The sequence below is a fragment of the Fundulus heteroclitus genome, chromosome 12 (genome assembly GCF_011125445.2).
Source record: "Fundulus heteroclitus isolate FHET01 chromosome 12, MU-UCD_Fhet_4.1, whole genome shotgun sequence".
Classification (NCBI taxonomy): domain Eukaryota; kingdom Metazoa; phylum Chordata; class Actinopteri; order Cyprinodontiformes; family Fundulidae; genus Fundulus; species Fundulus heteroclitus.
Window position 1 is genome coordinate 22079892 of NC_046372.1, and position 23440 is coordinate 22103331.

The window sequence follows — 23440 nt, forward strand, 5'->3', positions numbered from 1 at the left end:
GATAATAACTTCTCGAGGACGTCCCGTGTTTGTAACGCGGCCCAGCCGGTGTACGCTGTCAATGACGTCTGGTAGTTTTTCTTTGCATTCTGGTGCTGTCTTCTGGCAAATGGAAATATCTTTGCTGCGAACATCTTCTCCTTCTTCTTCATTTATTCCCGAAAGTCTCAAGTCCCACCTTCTTTTATAACGTGAAAGTTCGAGCAGCTTATTTTCCATTAGCAGCACCTTTTTTTCTGATTTTTCAACTCTCCTGACGGTTTCGGTCATCTTTTCTTGCATTTCTTTCATTTCCTCGTGGATATAATCCACCGAATCTTTGAGATCATTTATGCTTGCTTGAAGACCGTCCGCCCTCTCGTTTATCGTCAACTTTAAAGTTGCTATGATGTTTTCAGCGAAGTCATGGTCATCCATTGATTTATGACTTTTAGCCGACATCTTTGTTGGTGTATTTTCTGTGCTGACGGATTTGCGCTTACCACTTGCAGCCATTCTTTGAAGTTTTCAGGACTTCTTTTTTTAAGCAACTTTAAGCACACTATTTAATGAAGGTCTCAGAATAAATGCTTCCCTGCGTTAAAGCAGTAATAACAGCTCCTTATCCAAACAATCTCGGGAGAGCTTGAAAAAAGCTGTGTCTCAATTCGGCGGCTGCGTCCTTCGAAGGACGCATTTTAAGGCCGGTGACGTCACAACGATGCGCGGAGGCTGTCCCATTTGGCAAAAATTCTGAGGACGCTTAAAATGCAGCCTTCAAATGCGTCCTCCTTTTCCCCGAATTCTGAGGATGCACCGCGACCATCCTTACTGGCCTTGCCTGCCATAAGATTTCCCAAGGTGCTTTGCTCGCTTTTTTTTTAGTAGTTTAATAAGAAGAAAGAAGGCGGATTTTCATCAAGACTAAAGGAAAGCAGCAGCAGCGCTTGCAGTAGTGCTAAGTACAGCTATGTAAGTAGTTTGTTTTTATTTTTTTTAACTGAACATTATTAAAATACATGACGGTAACGGAGCCACCGGAATTTGTAGGACCAGCTAAAGCTAAAGTTTAGAGCTAATCTGTTGATACGAGACTTTTAGCAACATTAAAAGACTGAATAAAAATGTCACAATTTTTTATTTTAACCTACATCTTATTGTAACTGTGCTGATAGCCATGTCCCTCACAAATCCGATCATACAGTTTATTACAAGTGATTAGAACTGTCAAAGCTTAATGCAGCTGAAGAAATAACATCAGTCCAGCTGTGCTGGGCTGTCAATACTGCAAACGTTTTGTTTGAATACTCAATAACGTATAGTTAATTTACAGTACAGTATAATAAGGTTTAAAGTATAATTCACTTGAAGAACAATAACAGCGTAATTATACAGAACAGTCATTTTTCCTGTTGACATAACAGAAATATGCTTTACATGTCGTTTTGTTCTAGGGAGCAGGGAGCATACAGAGGAGTTGATAAAACTCCGTGGGCAAAATGACCACCTCTTTACCGGGGCCAAAAACACTGCCGCAGTCTGATGGAGGTAAGAGTTGAGGCATAATTCCATATACATGTTGCATTTATATGTAAAAGTCACACAAGTTCAAAGAAGTCCTGTTCAAACACCAACGTACAAATATAATCTTTTGATCACATCAAATGATGCCCAGATGTTACTTTTTTTTTTTAAATCTTATAGTTGTGATAGTAGGGATCCTTGTGTGTTTATCTCTTCTCGTTTCTCTTGTTTAGAACAATCCTGCAAAAAACGGGCCTGGAGGGTGAAGTTGAGCCACAACAGGCCAAAAAAAAGTGGGACAACTTGGAAAAAAAATACAAAGTATGTTCAGGTTTGGCTAATGTAATGAAATACACACACACACACACACATATATATATATATATATATATATATATATATATATATATATATATATATATATATATATATATATATATATATATATATATATATATATATAAACACTCCTTTTTTCTAGCTTCAAAGAAACACTACAGAAAATTGCATCTGTTGACACAAATTGTTTTCCTCTACTTTAGGAATGCAAAGATCCAGGGACAGGGCAGGGGGTCAGTGGGAAGCCTACTGCTGCCACCTGGCCATGGTTTATCCTCAGGTTCTGTGTTGCTGTTATTGTTAAATTAAATTATTAAATTGTTTATAAAAGTTATTGTTGTCTGTGTGTTCTTAAAGTCTTTTAACCTTTTACATCATCTGTTTCATCACTTCTTTACAATTTAAGTAAACTTAGAACAACTTCTCAGTGATAACATCAATTTATTTTTGAGTATTTACAATAAACTATCAAAAACATTTTAACTATTTACAGAAGATATAAAATAAATATTACTAAAGAATATATATATATATATATATATATATATATATATATATATATATATATATATATATATATATATATATATATACAATTTTGACTGAGCAGGAGTCCCTGGTGGTGCTGCTGGACTGGATGGGATGCCACACAGATGACCTTGGAGTCTTCTGACTGCCTGTGGAACATCATCTGGGGGGTGGGGGATGCCTCTCTCCACTGTTCACCACATCGTCCATCAGGGTTTGCAGGGCTGACCCAATCGACGGCTGCCATGTTCCTAAAAATGTTTAAGACGACGCAGAAAATGACTTTACTACAACTGTTTTCATAACCCTTACATGAGAAAAGCTAAAAAGTGATTATACTTGCCATCTAAATGTAATCGTGGTCGGGTAGACCCTCCTCCAGGGCAGACACCTCGGCAGACAGCTGGTCCCGCCAGGGAGCACCACTGACTGCCTCCAACACGTTCTCCCCCTCTTCATCCTCTGGCATGTCGTCCTGCACTTCATCGTATGGGGCCATGATGTCACCGGCTCCCAGGCAGATGTTGTGCATTTAAGTTGATGCAGCGGTACATCGGCCTTGTCTGGATAGAGACATGAAGATTAAGAACAACAGGATTAGATGATAGCAATTTCATTTTAGCTGATATAATTCTAGTGAACGTTAACCGCTTAACGCCTGGTGTTGCTAATTTGTGACCAAACAATTCTGGCCTTTACTTATTTTACTTCATCTAGATCCCCTATTTAACTTTTTTTTTTACATTTTTATATTTAGATTTATATTTCCTGTATTATTTTTTCGTTATATAATTACAAATAAAATCAGGCAGTAAGGGGATAACAATTTAGACAAATAATGATTTATTTCTCAATATTAGTTTGGCTTCTCAACACAACATTAGTGATAGTGAAAGTAGTGATTTAAGTCAGTTATTTACAGGGTTTGTACACATTTAACTATTCAATTCAAATTACTAAAGTTACAAACATAAGCCTATATCAAGTCTTACAAATAAATATAACATTTTATATTTAAACATATTCATCAATCTGCTGACAAGCGTTTGTTTAATAACTGGTATATTATGATCATTAGCAGACCCCTGTGGGTGAAAATAATAGCAGGTAAATGTTACCTCTCCACTGCGCTCTCCCAGCCTGAGGAAAATTCGTCGCCGGTTTTACTGCCGCCGAAGCCGGCTAAACTGACTCTCCTCCTCCAATAACAAGTAAATAAAAAAAATAATTCAATATCCATTTTTTTGCGTCGTTTATCGGCGCTGGTGCTGTTTTCGCCGGGCTTGGGGTAGACGTGATGACGTCGTGTCGCAACCAGGAAGTGCTCCAAAGGCTAGACCGTCCCATTTACCAACGGCTGAGGATCCTCCGGAGCATCCTCCGATGGCTGGGTCCTCCTAAGGCTGTGTAGGCTGGGTCCTTCGAAGGACGCAGCCGCCGAATTGAGACACAGCTAAAATCAACCACTCACGCCGCCATCTTGCTCGGCTCCCCGACCCCATGAGGGATGAAGCGGTTTGGAAAATGGATGGATGGATGGAAAAAAGTAAAATTAGCAAATAAACCTATGTGGTAATAAAAGCTTAAAGCTAAAGAAAAAGCTTATAGGAGATAAAATAACCATTTTGTTTTATACTTTGCTGTAAGTCAGGTTGTGCAAAAGACAAAAAAGGCAAATAACACATTCAATTCAATTCAATTCAATTTTATTTATATAGCGCCAAATCATGAAACATGTCATCTCAAGGCACTTTACAAAGTCAAGTTCAATCATATTATACAGATTGGGTCAGATTATACAGATTGGTCAAAAATTTCCTATATAAGGAAACCAGTTGATTGCATCAAAGTCCCGACAAGCAGCATTCACTCCTGGGGAACCGTAGAGCCACAGGAAGAGTCATCTGCATTGTACATGGCTTTGCTGCAATCCCTCATACTGAGCAAGCATGAAGCGACAGTGGGAAGAAAAACCACCCATTAACGGGAAAAAAAACCTCCGGCAGAACCGGGCTCAGTATGAACGGTCATCTGCCTCGACCGACTGGGGTTACAGAAGACAGAACAGAGACACAACAAGAGAAACAAAAAAGCACAGAAGCACATATTGATCTAGTAATCTGTTCTACATTAGATGGTAGTAGCAGGTGAGCCGTCTTCTCTGGATGATGTCACAGTTAACAGAACGCCAGACCAGGTGTACCTACTATGAAGAGAAAAGAGAGAGAACAGAAAGTTAAAGCAGAAATGACAACACATAATGCATAATTGAAGAACAGTAGAACTCAATATAGTGAGAAAATTAGATCCTGATATACTCCAGTAACCTAAGCCTATAGCAGTAAAACTATAAAGGTAGCTGAGAGTAACATGAGTCACTAGTTATAATTTTTGTCAAAAAGAAAAGTTTTAAGCCTAGTCTTAAAAGTAGACAGGGTGTCTGCCTCACGGACCAAAACTGGGAGTTGGTTCCACAGGAGAGGAGCCTGATAGCTAAAGGATCTGCCTCCCATTCTACTTTTAGAGACTCTAGGAACCACCAGCAGACCTGCAGTCTGAGAGCGAAGTGCTCTGTTAGGAACATACGGGGTAATCAGAGCTCTGATATATGATGGAGCTTGATTATTAAGGGCTTTATACGTTAGAAGAAGAATTTTAAATTCTATTCTTGATTTAACAGGAAGCCAATGAAGGGAAGCTAAAATTGGAGAAATATGATCCCTCTTGTTGATTTTCATCAGAACTCTTGCTGCAGCATTTTGGATCAGCTGAAGACTTCGAACTGCATTTTGTGGACTTCCTGATAGTAAAGAATTACAATAGTCCAGCCTTGAAGTAACAAATGCATGGACCAGTTTTTCAGCATCACTCCTGGACAGAATGTTTCTAATTTTGGCGATATTCCGGAGGTGAAAAAAGGAAACTCTGGAAACCTGTTTAATATGGGATTTAAATGACATGTCTTGGTCAAAAATAACACCAAGATTTTTTACTTTATTACCAGAGGCCAGGTTAATGCCACCCAGATTAAGTGATTGGTTAAGAACATTCTTCTTCTTTTTTTTTCTTCCCAATACACAGCTCCACCAGAGAAACCCAACGTCCGAATGTGTTATTTCTTCCAAATAACACATTCTAACAGAGTAAATTACTTGCTTTGGTCTATTGTTTGGTTTTTGGGGACAGAATTTAAAACATTTTGTAAAAATGCAACTTCATGATAAACTCTCAAATTACTAATCTTCATAATTTACCATTCTCTTTTGTGGGATGGAAATCAAAATGGGTTTCCTCCGGTTTAACACATTCGTCAGTAAGTCTTTGTGATGCGTCCCACATATCCGTGGTTCTCTTTTACAATCTGACTTAAACGTGTCAGCAGCTCAGGATGTTCCAGGTTCTTCCGCCTTAAGTGTCTGTACTGACGTTTAACGATCATCTCTTTTAAGAGTAGGTCAGATGAATCATCAGCTTCACTCCTCTCTCTGGGTGTGGAAATCAGAACCATGGAATGATCAAACGATTGATCACTGAGACGTGTCAGGAAGACACAGAGTCTCCCTTTTTGTTCCTCAGTGAAGTTCTCAGGCTGAAGAACCAGCAGGAACACATGAGGTCCTGGATCAGAGAGTGTGATGCAGGTTTCCACATATTCATTGAGTTTGTCTTCAGACAGGTTGGTTTGCAGGAGGTCTGGGGTGTTGATGATGGTTACTGTTCTCTGATTGAACTGTGTAATGTATATCTCACACTGTTCAGGTGCTTTTTCAGTGGTGATTTCTTCCTTTTTCAGTATGAAGTTCCCAACTGATCTCCTCTCTGACCAGCTGTTCCCCAGCAGAACAACCCGGAGCTCTGAGACTGTCAAAACACAGAAAGAATAGATGAATAGATCCGAAATGGAATCAGTTTCATTAGCCATGTTTGTGAGCATAAACAAGTAATGTGACTCTTGAGTGTTTCTATTACTGCAGTTTTAGTAATTGATCAGATTAGGGCCATAAATGAATAAAACCAAACATGGATAAACAAAAGTTAAATATAAAACAGGGCTCTAAACTAACTTGTTGCTATGGATGCAAGATTTAGAAAAAAATTATCAATATCTCTACCATTTCTTAGACCACAGCAACAATTCCTGAAGGTACATGGTTCTTTATGTTTAAAAGCAAATGGTGTGACTGATTACTTCCTTAATTAGGGCATAACCTAAACGTAGGGGACAATCCAGCCCTTGTTCAGATAAACATGCCAATTAAGTGTTAATTTTCTGTTAGGAAAAAAAGTAGACAAGATAACACTTAATTTAAAGCGCCCGTGACACGCCTTACCCACAAATACGTAAAAGGAAAACATTAATAATGACAGACACTTGCCAGTAATTTACAATATATAGATCAAAGAATGAGAAAAACAATAACGTCACAAAATAGGTATATGTTTTGCTCAATTTTGGAAGTCCAGTGTTGACAGGAAATGATATATATATATATTAGTGCTGTCAAACGATTAAAAATTTTAATCGCGATTAATCGCATAATGTCGATAGTTAACTTGAGATTAATCGCAATTAATCGCATATTTTATCCTTTTATTTCTGAAAGTGTAATAGCCTGTTTGGGCATTTTAATGTGCAATTTTGCAATAAATGACACTAATAAAATACATGCTTGTACAAAACATATTTTTATGTTATTTTTCAAGCACTTTTCAGAATTGGAATGAAAACATCCTGGTGCCAAATGTTAAACTCTGGACTATAATGGCTAAATGACTAATCATGACGCCCTGATGTTTACACAGTGTGTAAATAAATGTGTAAATAAATACCTGTTTTCATGCCGATATATATATTTTTTTTGCCTCTTAAACAAAGCTAGACATGGTATTATGCATAAACATATAAATTAATAAAAATTGTACATTTCAATAAAGTCATAAGTTTTGTTAATTTCTTCACTCTCTCTCTCACATCTAATTCTGAGCTTTCACACCAACAACAATATTTTTGCTTGCTGTTTATATCCATATTCATAGAGTTTAAGCCTGGAAAAAGGTTTTGAATCTCCAGGTCATTCCAGTCTTACACTTTGCTTGCAACTGGGCAGGAGCTTAGTTTAGTAACTGTTTAGTAACTCCAGGTCCTTCGTTTGGCAACGTGATTCAGCCTTAGTTTGTCAAATACAGAGAAAACAAATTAATAAGCATTAAAGTACGGTTTATGGGTTGGGTTTCTGCAATTTTATCAACGTGTAAAAGCTCATCTTCAGAACCAATGTCTGATAAAATGGTGATCTGCACCAAGTAATCTACTTTCAGCAGTTATCACCGGTTATTGCACCGTAAACTGCAGAAAATACGAGCAGAGTTGCTCTCTCTGCCTTTACTACCGTCGGCTTCTATGGCGGAGGGATATTTCAGCTGGATACAGAGTGTGGGCAGTGCAGGCAGGTCTCATAATAACCGCTGTTTCGTCACTTATTTTAGAGCCCAAATAAGCAATTTCACAAAAAAATTTAGAAGCGCTTTTAGAAAAAAGAAGTCGCATGTGTCCGAGGGTAAAAGAAACCCTTCGGGGCGGGGCGGGTGTGCTACAGTTTTCTAGCACTCTTGAAAGTACGGAAAGCGCCGAGGGTAAAAGAAACACAGTACGGAGAGCGCGGCGGGGGGAAAAACATTAGGGAACGGTGTGTGTGTTTTGACGCGACGCGCGTTAACGGCGACAAAAAAATTGTCGGCGTTAAAATGGGTTTGCGTTAACGCCGTTAATAACGCGTTTAACTGACAGCACTAATATATATACATATATATATATATATATATATATATATATAATATATATATATATATCATAAATATATATCATATATATATATATATATATATATATATATATATATATATATATATATATATATATATATACAGGGTGCGATTTGCTGGGGGGGATGGGGGGGATTTTCCCCCCCTCTGGTTGTGATGTCCCCCCCTCTGGTCATTCATGTTTTATCCCTGGGGGGGATACATTCCTCCCCTCTGATCTGAATGAGTAATATCATCAGGGGTTAAAGTTCTCCGTCCCTGCGACAGATTTCCGTCATTTGGAAAATGAGCGCAAAATGTTCCGTGTAGACTTTTTATTCAAGATTTTAAACAGAAGCTCCACTCAACCAATGAAATCTGGCAGAGCCAGAACATTAGCCAATCAGAAAGAGAGTAGGGCGGGTCTTTGCAACGCGGAGGTCTCCCATCTGAGTTTAATCAGTGTTTAATCGTTTTAACTTTTGGAAGAACATCTGAAACTGACCACAGATGCTATGAATGAAAGTGGCGATGGTCAAAGATTTTCTTTGGATTTATGTGAACCAGCAGGTCAGAAAGAACAGCGGATAGAATAGCTGACAACAACTTCCCTTGGTAAGCTTGTCTGTTGCTGCTCCTGCAGCTAATTAATGAATTATTTCCACCTGTGGCCATACAGGTGTTACGGCATGCCGTATATGATTGGAAAACGCAGCTTGACGTAACACAGGGACGTGGAGGAGCTGGTAACCATCTCCAGCAGCCAACAAGCGAGAGGTGGGGACACAGAGTCCTTCCTGGACATGTCACTGGGCTAAAATATAACCGTTTTTATAAACTTAAAAAAAAAGTTAATGCCTTTTTATAAACTCATGAGTTCGTCCGTCCGTCCGTCCGTCTTCTTCCGCTTATCCGGGGTCGGGTCGCGGGGGTAGCAGCTTCAGTAGGGAGGCCCAGACGTCCCTCTCCCCAGCCACTTGGGCCAGCTCCTCAGGAGGAATCCCAAGGCGTTCCCAGGCCAGCCGGGAGACATAGTCCCTCCAGCGTGTCCTGGGTCTTCCCCTGGGCCTCCTCCCGGTGGGACGTGCCCGGAACACCTCACCAGGGAGGCGTCCAGGAGGCATCCTGACCAGATGCCCGAGCCACCTCAACTGGCTCCTCTCGACGTGGAGGAGCAGCGGCTCTACTCTAAGTCCTCCCCGGATGACTGAGCTCCTCCCCCTATCTCTAAGGGAGAGCCCAGACACACTACGGAGAAAACTCATTTCAGCCGCTTGTATCCGGGATCTCGTTCTTTCGGTCACGACCCAAAGCTCGTGACTTTAGATGAGGGTAGGAACGTAGATCGATCGGTAAATCGAGAGCTTCGCCTTTTGGCTCAGCTCTCTCTTCACCACAACGGATCGGTACAGCGCCCGCTTCACAGCAGACGCTGCACCAATCCGCCTGTCGGTCTCCAGCTCCATCTTCCCCTCATTCGTGAACAAGACCCCAAGATACTTGAACTCCTCCACTAGGGGCAGCACATCCTCCCCAACCCGGAGAAGGCACTCTACCCTTTTCCGGTTCAAGACCATGGTCTCGGATTTGGAGGCACTGATTTTCATCCCGGCCGCTTCGCACTCGGCTGCGAACCGCTCCAGTGAGAGCTGTAGATCACGCCCTGATGAAGCCAATAGGACCACGTCATCCGCGAATAGCAGAGACGCAATCCTAAGGCCACCAAAACGGATCCCCTCAACACCTTGGCTGCGCCTAGAAATTCTGTCCATAAAAGTTATGAACAGAATCGGTGACAAAGGGCAACCTTGGCGGAGTCCAACTCTCACTGGAAACGAGTCCGACTTACTGCCGGCAATGCGGACCAGACTCTGACACCGGTCGTACAGAGACCTGACATCGCTTATTAAAGGGTCCGGTACTCCATACTCCCGGAGTACCCCCCACAGGATCCCCCGGGGGACACGGTCGAATGCCTTCTCCAGATCCACAAAGCACATGTAGACTGGTTGGGCAAACTCCCATGCCCCCTCCAGAATCCTGCTGAGGGTATAGAGCTGGTCCAGTGTTCCACGGCCAGGACGAAAACCACACTGCTCTTCCTGAATCCGAGATTCGACTATCCGACGGACCCTCCGTTCCAGAACCCCTGAATAGACCTTACCAGGGAGGCTTAAGAGTGTGATTCCTCTGTAGTTGGAACACACCCTCCGGTCCCCCTTTTTAAATAGGGGGACCACCACCCCAGTCTGCCAATCCAGGGGGACTGCCCCCGATGTCCACTCAATGTTGCAGAGCCGCGTTAACCAACACAGCCCCACAACATCCAGAGCCTTAAGGTACTCAGGGTGAATCTCATCCACCCCCGGGGCCTTGCCACCGAGGAGCTTTTTAACAACCTCGGCAACCTCAGCACCAGAGATGGGAGAACCCGACCCAGAGTCCTCAGGCTCTGCTTCCTCAATGGAAGACGTGTTGGTGGGATTAAGGAGGTCTTCGAAGTATTCCGCCCACCGACGCACGACGTCCCGAGTCGAGGTCAGCAGCACACCACCCCCACTGTAAACAGTGTTGGTACTGCACTGCTTCCCCCTCCTGAGACGCCGGATAGTGGACCAGAATCGCTTAGAAGCCGTACAGAAGTCTTTCTCCATGGCCTCTCCGAACTCTTCCCACGCCCGAGTTTTTGCCTCGGCGACCAGCCGAGCCGCCTGCCGCTCGGGACTCCTTCAGCTTGACGGCTTCCCTCACCACTCAACTCATGAGTTGTGATAATTAATTGTTGAGCAATAATGGGCAAAGCAGAGACTGATTATTGTAATGTGCGATCTGTGTCGTGTTGGTTTTGTGTCCCTCTTTGTCCATGGCTGTTGTTGGCCTTGTATGATCATAGGATTGATTTATATTGAATGTGACAGTGGAGTTAAAGTACAGGTGTGAAGAAGATGATGTAATGATGCAAGCTGCTGTCTTTTGAATTAGCTGCAGTGGAGGGTTTTCCGGGGGACAAGGAGGGAAGGGTTTTGAAATTGTAAAGGGGAAAGGTGAGTGGACAGTGGACCAGTTTGGCAAAAGTGTGGAAGGAAGAACTTGCTTGATGCTGTAAATATGAACGTTAACCAGATGATGTTATGGATGTGAAAAGTGAAGAAGATTATGGAGAGGGCTGTCCTTGATGGTGCCAAGGCTCTGAAGCTGAAAGGTGGGAGAGATACAGGAATTGTCAATGGAACTGTCAGATTTGTTTAAAGAGGACTTTGCACAATAAGCAAATGAGGTTATTAAGGTGGCATGACATCCACGGCCCGGGAATATATGGGCTGACTACAAAATGTTTTCAGTCAAATTGATTATTTTTGCTTTAACCCCTGAATATTATGGATTTATATTAATACATGTCTTGTGTCCTTCACATTTGTAAATAAATTTTGTTGTTTGTTTTTAAAGAGTATTATTACATTTTCTGCTCAAAGCGGTTAAAGTAAACTAATGCCCACTCCCGAGTCCCGACAGTAGATGGCGTAAGTATAAAAACAATAGTCTAACCTACTGGACCTAGTTAGCTACCTGAAAGAGCAGCTGCTAGCTAATGTTTGAAATGATACCCCCCTCTGTTTTTTTCGCAAAAAAAAAAAAACAGAGGGGGGGATCAAAGGTGTCTGCTAAGCTCAAAACAACCGCGCCTGGCTTGACGGAGAAACCAGAACAGCTGAGCATATTTATGACAGTGAACTTTTACTTTCGCCCTCTGGGGGGAGCCTTGCTGGAAAATCAACCCCGGTTGCATAGTATACCTTTAAGCTTAGCAGACAGGCGAACGCAATGAAAAGTCGAAAAAACGGCAGTACAAACAATGACTAACACAGTGAAAGTATGAACATCAGGGTTTCCCGCAGCACTATCTTGGCGAGGCGGCCGCCTCTCCAAACTCACGCTACCGTCTCGCCAACATTCAAAAAAAAAAAAAAATAATAATAATAATAATTAAAAAAAATTGATATGCTTGCATGTTTATTTGACGTTAACACGCGGTTCTTTGTTGTTGCTTTCGCGCGTGCATATAGTGAATGGCAGGGCAAAAACACATGGAGTTCTCGCCGTAAAGCAAGACTGAATCTCGCGGTCTTGACCGAGACTTCTGAGCCTGTGAGTGCGGGCCGAGGGCTCCTGCAATTGCAAGTATGGTATATCCCCCACAGACCACCAGGGCGGCCGAGAAAACCTTTGTTTGACCTGAAATGACTCATTTAATCATCCAAAACGGTATGGAACACATTAATTAACTGAAAAATTTTGCATAGTATGCCTTTAAATGGGGAATATTGTTGCATTGTTGCTGCATGTATCATACCAAAGTTAATTTGCCGTATGTGTGGTCTGTTATACTTTGGGTTGGTGCTGGTGGCACCCTTCCAGAACGGGGTTTCCTCCTCTTCGGCTTAGGCCGATGAAGGAATATTGTTGGCACAGCATCTGGCCTCAACTTCAACTTGCCTCCGGTTTTTGTGACAGTAAATTGGTCATCTTCAAAGTGTACCTGAAGGGAGGCTTGTAAGATCAGTTTCCATTGCACTTCAGATATCAGCAAAGTCATAATTCTCTACACTTAGAAATATGATGCCCTTTAAAATGCTTGCGAGTGATGTCACCTCTGAACATTACTTACATGACATAGTTTTCGGCTGTTGCTGGTCCCGGTCATTTGCAGGTTTTTGCGGCTGACCATTGTCATCCATCTTTTCAATCGATCTTTGTCCCTGGGGAAGCCATACATGCGGTAACCCTTCTCGGACCGATTGGTGCATCCAAATGCTGCACATCCAACCATGGTATGACCACTGATCTACAAAATGTTAGTTGTAACCAATGAACCACGACACCATTTAACATCACAGACAGCGGGTGACAACTTTTCCTCAACCACCTATGCCCTCTGACTTTTGAGAATAGGTAAGAGGTCAGAGTTCATAACCAAGCAAGGATCCTCCCTTCTTCTCTCTCCTCAACCACTTTTGAATTTGCTCAGAGCTATTATAAGTGTGGTAAAGTATAGTATATTTGCGACGTTATAATATGCTGTGAATTGTTTGCCCTATATATAGTGTTACCTGCTCTGTCCATTGTTGAATATATTGTTGCCCTATTTCGCTTCATCTGCTTTTTAGTGTCCAGGACTCAGATGAAGAGAATGTTAGTATGCGTTGTCGAGAGGAACTGCCCTACAGTGACTGGCCATAGAGCATGGTGGAACTCCACAGGTGTGAATCTGATGTATGCAAGAGAAAGTATTTTTCTAGGCAGTCCTGAATGAACTGGCTTGAATGAAAATATTTGTGCCCCTGTCTCAACAGATCTTGCTGGACCACCAGTATCGTTGTTGTGGCCATCACAGGTTTCAGTGGAGCGCCCCCCCCCAAAAAAAAATGGTTAGGATACCTGTTCTTAACGCCTGTTTACACATTTGTTGTTCTTGTTCACACACACTGTACGTATGTTTGTTGATATTATTCATGCTTGTTTCCATTTTTTTTGTTACACACTGTTAATTTTTATCTTATGCCAGGTACCTTTATTATAAATGTTGTTCTTCCTTTCAGCCCTGATGCACTCTGAAGCCTGATGTATGTGGAGGATTTTTTTTTTTAAATGTATTAATCACTTATAATATTCCTCCCTATTCCTTCACTTTGTTCTTGTTTTTCCAGTTAGATACACACATTTACACACACACACACACACACACACACACACACACACACACACACACACACACACACGCACACACACACAAAAAAAACACACACACACATCTTGTTGTCTCACTCAGTATTTTTTATTAAACAATATTTGATTCATTCATCCAAGCTTAATGAGTTGTTATTATTTAATATATTTGATTCTTTGTGCATGGCTTTGTATTAAAATTATCATTTTTGTATGGCCAACTCCTGCCTCATCAGAAAAAGTGGGTGTAAATGCTAAATGGACTGTTCTTTCTCAAAAAAGCAAAAAGCAACAACGGAGTCCAATGGGAGTGTTGTCTGTCACTGTTCTCTATCACTCTCTCTGCAGCTAACCTTACTCTTACTCTGTGCATTAACCCAGAGACGTAGAGAAAAATCTTAATAGCTCTGCACTTACCTATAGACCCAAACATATAAGCATCATGCTTTTGATAATATGTGAATGGCTTAATCTTAAAATGATATTCTTAGTCTTAACATGATCATGTTTCACGTTGGGGTCTGGGGGTGACCACTTATCAGAAGTGAGCTAGCTGCTAGGCAAATGCTGAATGGACCACGGCAGACCTAACGCTACCACGAAGGTAAGCTAATGGCTGAATCGGAATTTATAAGCAAAATCACGGTAATCAATAATACAGCCCAGTCGCGATAAAATGAAAATCATGACATCACATGAATAATATGGAAAAGAAAACTTAAGTTAGAGCCGTTCTAGCCTGTTCTCCTGTCCATACGAACATGAACATAAGCTTTTCCCTCCAAAAATGTAAAACGTATCTAAGTAATATACAGCTTTTCACCCTGCCTCTCAAAATGGAAAAATGACATTAACAAATGTGTAATCATGCAATAACAGCTGAAAAAGTAGTAGGGTGTATGTTTATATATATATTTACCGTTAAATAACGCAATCGCTGCTGTCTGTCCCATAGAAGAACATGAAAGCCAGGGTATGTTTTGGAACTATAGCGGTTTACACGAACCATGTGACTGCCCTGGCGGTGACATTAAAGAGTGTTGCAACTCTTTCTCTCTATGGCTCTGGCTAGCTACTTGTCTTCAGTCGTTGATTTGATTGGTTGAATTGTTTGATTGACACATCAAAGATAGTACTAATAGAACGATGGCCACTCCGAGGTTAAAACAGAAAAAAAAGTACAGCTCCTGCCCAATGCCCGCCCGCTCTAAAAAAAAGAATTTTGGTCTCCAAAAGGGGGTGCGCGCGCCCCCCACGCCCCCGCAAGTATCCGCCACTGCAGTAACCCTCCTGTCGCTATTTCTTAATTTTCTATTATAACAAAATCAGGTTTTGGCACTTCAAAGTTTAAGGAAAACATTGCACAATTACATTATTGTACAATGTTCTACAGCCTGAGACAGCTTCGGGTGATGCACAGCAGCATCACACTTTCTCTAAGAATGGACAAAGCTCCTTGATGGTTCTGGAAGTGAAACTTCTGCCAGAGGCTTCTCCGTGTGACAGGTTCAGCAGGGATAGGCCCCCAGTACTGAGGGTCCACACCACACCCACTGTGGTGGGAGGAACATACTCGCTAACAGACCTTTAAATTCATATAAAGGTCTATTAGTTTCTTTTTCCTGCTCTTGCTGTTGGTGGACTGTAATAGCTGCTTTACGGGTTTCATTTATAGAACATTTCAAGAACACAAAAAAACAGATACATAAAGTTCTTGCCCTCAACACTGATCAGACATTCATGAGAAGAACATTTGTCTAATGTTCATAACACAGATATGTAGGTGTTATCAGAAATGTACTGAGAACTAATTTTCAGCTTGCAGAGGCATGACAAATAATTCTCCTCATAAAATGGAACACCAGGATTTTGTCTCTGTTTCCTCAAGAAGTTTCTCCACCAGTTCACTTATTTTAGTTTCATGATTTTTAAGCATTTTTTCTTTTTCTGTCTCTGTTTTGGTGTGCTTTAATTCTTCCTCATGTCTTGTCAGTAAATCTTTAACTGCTGTTATATTTTCTCTCTTCTTGGAGATACAGTTCACTAAATTACTAATTTCAAGCTGATGTTGTTTCCTCTTTTCTGATTCCTTGTATGCTTCCAGTGCCTTCAACAGGTCATACTTCTCATCCTTGTCCTTCATTTGCTCCTTAAGCGCCTCCTTTTGTGCTTCAAACTCCTTTTTATATTTCTCCTGGAATTCGTTTGACTTGACAGCTTCCTCTCTCGCTCTGTCTTTGTATTCCTTTTGAAGCCGTTCCAGCTTTTCCTCTAAAATCTTTTGTTCTTTTTCTTCTTCTCTTCTGATTTGTTCTTCTTTCTTTCTTTCCTCTTCATATCTTTTACATTCCTTCTTGTACTGCTCCTCAAGTTCTCTCAGTTTTCTTAACTCTTCCTCTTTTCTCTTCCTCCTCTTTTTGTTTCTCCCACCATTCTTTGCGTTCTTTTTCCCAAGCCTCTTTATCTTTCTCCTTCTCTTCTCTGATCCTTTCCAGCTCTCTGTTGACACTCTTCTTTTCCTCTTTCTCAGACTGAATTTGTTTGTCCAGATCTTCAAGCTGCTGTATAAAACTCTGTCGATGAGTTTTGTCATCTGTTTCTCTCTTCCTCTTTTCTTTTTCTCTCTCTTCCTGCTCCCTCTCTCTTTGTTTATTCTCTTTATCAATATTCTCTTTCATTTCCTTCAGTTTCCGGTCTGCTTCTTGTTTTAGTTTTTCTTTTTCTTCTTCCATTTTGCTTTTCGTTTCTTGCATATCTTCCTCATACTTTCTCTTGAGTTCCTCCCTCTCTCTCTTCATCTCTTCTTCCTTCTCCTTGAGAATCTTCTCTGTTTTTTTCTGGATGGCAGCTTCAGCCTCCTGCAGCATCTCATTGGTGTAGAAGCAGCCGTTATTTTCCTTCTCCATCCTGTCGATCTTTCTTATCAGGTCACTGACCTGTGTTCGGTTCTGTCTGTCATAGTTTTTAAACACATGGTATCTTCCTCCACAGTCAGAAATAAGCTTCTCTAACAATTCATTTTCTCTTATGTATTCCTCGATTGTCTCCCCACAATGTTCCAATGTATCCCCATTTGTAAAAAGAATGATGGTGAACTTTTCTGAACCTTTCCCAAAGCATTCCTTTATTAATCTTAAAGTCTCTTTCTCCTCTGGAGTGAATCTTCCAATCCGTAACACCAGCAGGAAGACATGTGGACCTGGAGCCAGGAGACTCATACATTTCAAAGTCTCATCATTAACTTCTTCATGGCTCAAACTGTCATCAAATAAACCAGGAGTGTCGACGACAGCAACAGGACGACCGTCCACCTCGCACTCTTCTTTCTGACAACGTTTTGTGACTGATTTGGGGTTGGACTCGGCTTTAAAGGCTTTACGTCCCAGAATTGTGTTTCCAGAAGAGCTCTTTCCACAACCGGTCTTTCCAATCAGAACAATCCTCAGACGCATGGAGCTCTGATCTGGTTCAGTACCTGTAATAAAAGAAAATTCAGAAAGTTAAAAGGCTGAAAATTACCACAGCATTGCACCAGAAGTCTCGTCTGAAATATGGTATAAAATTATTTATAAAATGCTTACAAAGATCAGACTGTGTCTTTTTGAGTTTCTTAATTTCAGCCTCTAGTCTGGTGATGTGTTCATCTTGTTTTATGTTCTTCTCCATTTGGGCCCTTGTAAATGTCTCTGAAGTGTAAAAACCTGGAGAATTCTTGTGAATGATTGTTTTTTCCACCCCGCTTAGCAGTTCTGGAATCTGCTGCTTGTCCTTGATGTTGAAGATAAAATATCTTCCTCCACAGCTCTGACAGAGCTTCTGGATGTCTCTGTCTCCGCTTACAAAGTTAACAAAAGCTGAAGCTTTAGGATCTGACTCGACAGTGAACAGAACCATGATGAAGTCATTGACCACAGAGTTGAACATGTCCTGGATGGTCTGTAACTCTCCCTTGTCTTCATCAGTGAGGGGATCCACAGGTAGGACCAGGATGAAGGCGTGGACCCCCTCAGGATCACAGAGGGAGACACACCTGAATGATTCCTCCATCACTTCCTGCTGAGTTCTTCCATGCAAGGCAGGCAGCTCCACCACAGAAACCCAACGTCCGCTGACCTCTCCCTGGTTTTTAACGCTAACTGATGAATTGGATCTTAGCTGAGTCTGACCTAAGATGGCCTTGGCTGCTGAGGTCTTCCCTGCTCCTCTCCTCCCACACAGAACCAGGTTTAGTGGAGGTTTGATCTGTTTCTGTTGGGGTCTGCTGGTCTCTCCTCTGAAGCTCAGATAGGTTCCTTTGTTTTCATTCACAATGTTCTCGATCTGCTCCATCAACTGTGTGAAATCTTCTCTAAACATATTGTAGTGTCTTCCATAGCAATCTGTCAAAAGTTCATTAACAGAACGTCTCATTTCATGATCATGTGTTAAGATGACCATGGCATGCTTGAAGGCATCTTGATGAAACAAAGTCAAGACAAACTTCAGTATTTTTCTGTCCTTCTCTGTGAAATCTGAAGGCTTCACTAACAGCAGCAGAACATTCGGTCCAGGAAGGCAAAGTGTCAAACAACTGTGCATCTCTTCTAATAAAGCTTCCACTGAAAGACTGAAGATGTCAGGAAATTTTACAACCTTCACTGGTTTTCCTCTCCATTCTCCACAAGCCAACTCACTTTTCTTGAAAAGGTTGAATTTGAAAAGGTTAAATAGGTTTTTCTGCATGATGAGGTTGCAGAGGGAGTCCTTCGCGTCCTCGGTTTTTCCAAAGATTACAATCCGGAGTCCATCTGCTAAAAATAAATAAATAATGAATTTATAAACTTAGATAATCACAATATAAATAGCATTACCAAAAACCTAATAGGTCATCATAGAGTAATTAATGTTTTACTCTATATTTTAATGTATTTTAAATAAACTACTAAAAATTGTATGTAACACAATTTAATCTGAGTAAAATATCAACTCTGGTAAAAATCTGGAATCTTGATCTGCTTCGCCCACTAGTAGTGGGGGTTATTTAACAGTAACTGAACCTCAAATCAACTTATTTATTTGCAGATAAACTGAATAAATATGGTTGTAAAGGTGCTATATTCACATCACTGTACAAAGTTACAGATATAAGTACCACTGATTTGACAGAGGGAAGTTCGAATTGAACCTAGTACTCTACCCGTTGTGCTACAGTTGCTCCCTATTGGTGAAATATGATGACAGTTGAGTTAGGTTTATCTTGGTGAGTGATGTAAACTGTGACACTTGTGGACGCTTGTATTTGGCCACAGTTTGCCACTTTTGCAACCAAAACAATAACAACCAGACAAAAATGGGGAATATTGTTCCCCTATCTGTTCCGAAATAAACGGTCCGAGAATGACTTCAATAGACCTCATGGTTCTGGAAATATGGGCCATTGTACAACATAATGTCTCTTTATTGTGTTAATATAATAATCATAACAATTGAATAATTTAATCATTGAAACATACATTACAACAAAATTTGTTCTCTGCTTTTAACCCATCACCCTAGGGGAGCAGTGGGCTGCCATGTGCGGCACCCGGGAAGCGTTCTGTGGTTAAGGGTCTTGCTCAGGGACCCAGAGTGCAGGCGCTGGGGATCGAACCGGGTACTTTCATCCTTCTCTGAGTGCAAGCGCACTGCTCTAACCACTAGGCCAACACTCCCCATACACTGAGACGCAGCTCGGTAGGCAATTTGGGGTTAAGTGCCTTGCCCAGGGGCACATCGACATGTGGCAAGGGGAAGCTGGAATCGAACCCACAACCTTCTGATTGCCAGACGACTACTCTACCCAATCATCCCATACAATCATCCCAGCTCTGCTTCAGGAGAAGCTCTCCCAGCTGAATGTGCCTGACTCCACCTGCAGGGGGATCACAGACTTCCTGTCTGACAGGAAGCAGCAGGTGAAGCTGGGAAAACATGACTCTGACTCACAGCTCATCAGCACTGGTTCCCCCCAGGGCTGTGTTCTTTCTCCTCTGCTCTTCTCCCTGTACACCAACAGCTGCACCTCCAGTCACCAGACGGTCAAGCTCCTGAAGTTCGCGGACGACACCACTCTCATCGGACTTATCTCTGATGGTGATGAGTCCGCCTACAGGTGGGAGGCTGACCATCTGGTGACCTGGTGCAGGGAGAACAACCTGGAGCTCAACGCTCTAAAAACAGTGGAGATGGTTGTGGACTTCAGGAAGAACTTAGCCTCAGCTACCCCCATCACCCTCTGTGACTCCACCATCGACACTGTGGAGTCTTTCCGCTTCCTGGGAACTATCATCTCCCAGGACCTAAAGTGGGAGCTGAACATCAACTCCCTCACAAAGAAAGCCCAGCAGAGGATGGACTTCCTGCGGCAGGACAATGATGGTGCAGTTCTACTCCTCCATCATTGAGTCCATCTTCACCTCCTCCATCACCATCTGGTATGCTGGTGCCACCGCTAAGGACAAGGGCAGACTGGAGCGTGTCATCAGGTCTGCAGAGAAGGTGATTGGCTGCAATCTTCCATCCAGACTGTGGCTGATCCCTTGCACCCCAGTCACAGACTATTTCAGACACTTCCCTCTGGCAGGAGGCCGCAGTCCATCAGGACCAGAACCTCACGCCACAAGAACAGTTTCTTCCCATCTGCTACCAGCCTTATCAACAAGGCCAAGAACTGCCCGTGAAACTGGACACTGTCTCTCTCCCCCGTTCAGGACTTACAAGCTTCTGCGTTACATTAACGCACAGTCTACGGAGTGTATACAGCTTCCGTGTATATATCCTTTTTACTTCTTATTTTACTGTATTCTTATTTTTTGTCTGCACCATTGTTATAAGAATTATTATTCTGAAGTCACTATGGCCTCACACCACTCGGACAGAGGAGGCCTGGAGACCTGATGTCTGTGTATAAGATCCACTGTTTTCTGATTGCAAGGCCAAATGCTGCAGCTGCTGAGGGATACTGATTGTTTATGATAGACTGTCTTTGTTATGTCTCAAACCAAGGCCACGGTGCAGTATTAGGGGAAGCCCGAAAAGCGAGGCAGGCAGAGACAGGGCAGACGCAGACTGCAGCGGGACCGTGGGGTGCGATTACTTTCCAACTATGTGAATCTCTGCTCTGTTTCTCAATAAAAGTGCTGGAACGTCATTACCACCGTCTCGTCATTTAGTAAAGATGGGAACTCAGTTACTATTGTTTAGAATTCCACCCAAAATTCCCATAACAACCATCAACACCAAGTCAAATTCCTTGTAAGTGCAAACCTACTTGGCAATTAAACTTGATTCTGATTCTGATAAGATAAGATAAACTTTATTGATCTCACAGTAGAGAAATTCACTTGTCACACATCGGCTCAATAATCAAAAGAAGGTGCCAAAAGGAGGAAAAGGTGCATCAGGTATAGACAGTGCATCCACATACAGTATATACAGTGGATCGAAAAAAATGTAAATAAAAAAATGAAATCCAGTAAAGATTAACATAATCTCCCTTCATGAAATTGTCGTGTACTCGGCTGACTAGTTTGAGTTTTACGGATGCAGCTCCTTCCGTAGGTATTGAGGGGTTCCTTCAAGGAGAATGATTTGCAAATGTTTGGTCTCCTTCCTTTCCCCGGTCTGAATCATGAGCTTTTTACAAAATTGTACCCATCACCTGAGCATGCTGGCTCTGGGCTGAGACTATCATAATACCTCCGTCGCATTGCTAACAGGCAGTATCTCACAGCTTCATCTTTCTGCTCATTCCTGATCATTATTCCTGGTTAATCAAACACAATCACCTTTGCAAAATTCTGTCACGCACACAATACCCCCTTCTTCCCATTCCTTATTTAAACCGTTCTAGCATCTGTCATTTTTTGCCTTGAGCACCACCACTTTAGCTTCCAACATTCAGTTTATTAGCAGGTATCAATTTTTATCCAAATGCCAGCAGTTCATCCCGATCACTTCCAACTATACTTTAAACATCCAAGCCAATTCTCAGACAATCCATTTAGAATTGGGGTAACCTCTACAGCAATAACCCATTTACTTCCTTCAGTCTTCCTACAACAGCTCGGCTGCTCAGCTGTTGGACTTCTTCAGCATTCTTTTCTCATATTCAGTGCTGGCAGCTAACAATATCTCAGCTTCTACGTAAGAGCATCAAGCAATTAGCAGGTGGTGGTTGGCTTTTCATAGGTCTAATCTATATCTCCAAATAATGTCTCAATTTATTGCTTTTTATCCCTCTCCAACTTCTTTGTAGTCTCTTTACATTTCGTCTTTCTGAGACCTGCAAACCAACTTCTCACTCTCTTCACATTGTTCACACCCTCTCTAAGCCAGATCCTGCTGAGACATCAGTCCTTTTATCCTGAAAATGTTCTTCTGGTGATACACAAATTGTGTTTAGAGGCTTTTGGAGATTCAGGTCTGAGTCCATCACTACTCCCAGATTTCAGGCCTGATCAGTGGTTCCTAACTGAAGCAGCAGAAGCTGTGTGCTAACTTTCAATTGCTCGTCTATTGGTCCAACAGTTATTACCACCGTTTTGTTTTTATTCAATTGTAGAAAATTATGACATATCCATGCACTGATTTCTTCTAAGCGTTTACTCAGAGCTTGAACTGGTTCATAGTAACCTGGTGATGTAGAGCTGTGTGTCGTCTGCATAGTTATGGTACCTGATGTTTCTTATGATCTGAGATTGAATAGGAGGGGACCCAGGATGGACCCTTGGGGAACCCTACATGTGATTTCTGTATGTATGTATATATATATATATACTGTATATATATATATATATATATATATATATATATATATATATATATATATATATATATATATATATATATATATACACACACACACCCACACAAGTGGCTCAGGCAGTGCAGCACATCGAGGATTGCACACAGTAGTGGTAGTGGGCGGCCCTTTTTTTCAATGACACATACGGGGTGACAAGAGCAGTTAAATTTTTTTTTAAAATAATCTGCACTCTAAAGGTGGGTTTCCATTATCTGTCATATCACTGTGTGAGGAATCAGAGCCCCTTGAAGCTGCAGGTTCCCTGCTTGCTGTGAGAAGACGCTGCAGACTGCACAGAGGCTGACAGACTGGAGGTTAAATAGGGCTGGACGATAATTTAATAACAATATATATCGATCGATAGACGTGTGGCGCGATAGGAAAAAAAAGGGTCGATAAAAGTTTGATATACATGAATATGTCGCAGCAAGGAGCGGCGGAGGAAACAGTCCCAAAACGGGATTTTACTAGTTCGCCAGTCTGACAGAAATAAGCCACAGTGATTTGTAAAACTTGCAAGGAACCGGTAAAAACAAAGTCTGGTAATGGAACCAACTTGTTTCATCACGTAAGCCGCTCAGCCGCTCACTACCGCAGCAGCAGCGCGAGCTGTGCAGCCCCGCCGCCACTGCACGTCTTAGTAGGAATCTTCTGGAAGTTCTTCCAAAGCAAAGCAGGTACAGCAGCTAAACTGGGCTCCCTTCTTTGTGATAAAATGAA

The 23440-nt window shown here is 41.8% G+C and overlaps 1 protein-coding gene and 2 long non-coding RNA genes across 4 annotated transcripts; 1 reads left to right on the forward strand and 2 right to left on the reverse strand.

Moving 5' to 3' along the window:
* Positions 1-711: 711 nt before the first annotated feature.
* Positions 712-2176, forward strand: LOC118565107. 2 transcript variants are annotated; one of them, XR_004932188.1, is made up of 4 exons: positions 712-951; positions 1434-1527; positions 1737-1824; positions 2046-2176. It is a non-coding gene; the product is annotated as an uncharacterized LOC118565107 (long non-coding RNA). The 2 variants fall into 2 exon arrangements; XR_004932187.1 differs by lacking the exon at positions 712-951 and having other exon boundaries at positions 1359-1527.
* A 537-nt stretch (positions 2177-2713) lies between these two features.
* On the reverse strand, positions 2714-3760 carry LOC118565109. Its single transcript, XR_004932190.1, has 2 exons — positions 3489-3760; positions 2714-2933 (listed from the first exon to the last, which is right to left on the reverse strand). It is a non-coding gene; the product is annotated as an uncharacterized LOC118565109 (long non-coding RNA).
* A 12502-nt stretch (positions 3761-16262) lies between these two features.
* LOC118564763 (GTPase IMAP family member 8-like) lies at positions 16263-18618 on the reverse strand. Its single transcript, XM_036143681.1, has 2 exons — positions 17478-18618; positions 16263-17371 (listed from the first exon to the last, which is right to left on the reverse strand). Exons 1-2 carry the CDS (start codon positions 18616-18618, stop codon positions 16263-16265), a joined length of 2250 nt encoding a protein of 749 aa, XP_035999574.1.
* Between the last annotated feature and the right edge of the window lie 4822 nt (positions 18619-23440).

Coding starts and splice junctions, on each gene's coding strand:
- LOC118564763 (XM_036143681.1), bottom strand. CDS start 18,618: ATGCAGAAAAACCTATTTAACCTTTTCAAATTCAACCTTTTCAAGAAA. Junction 17,372..17,477: donor AAAGACACAGTCTGATCTTT/GTAAGCATTTTA, acceptor CTTTTATTACAG/GTACTGAACCAGATCAGAGC.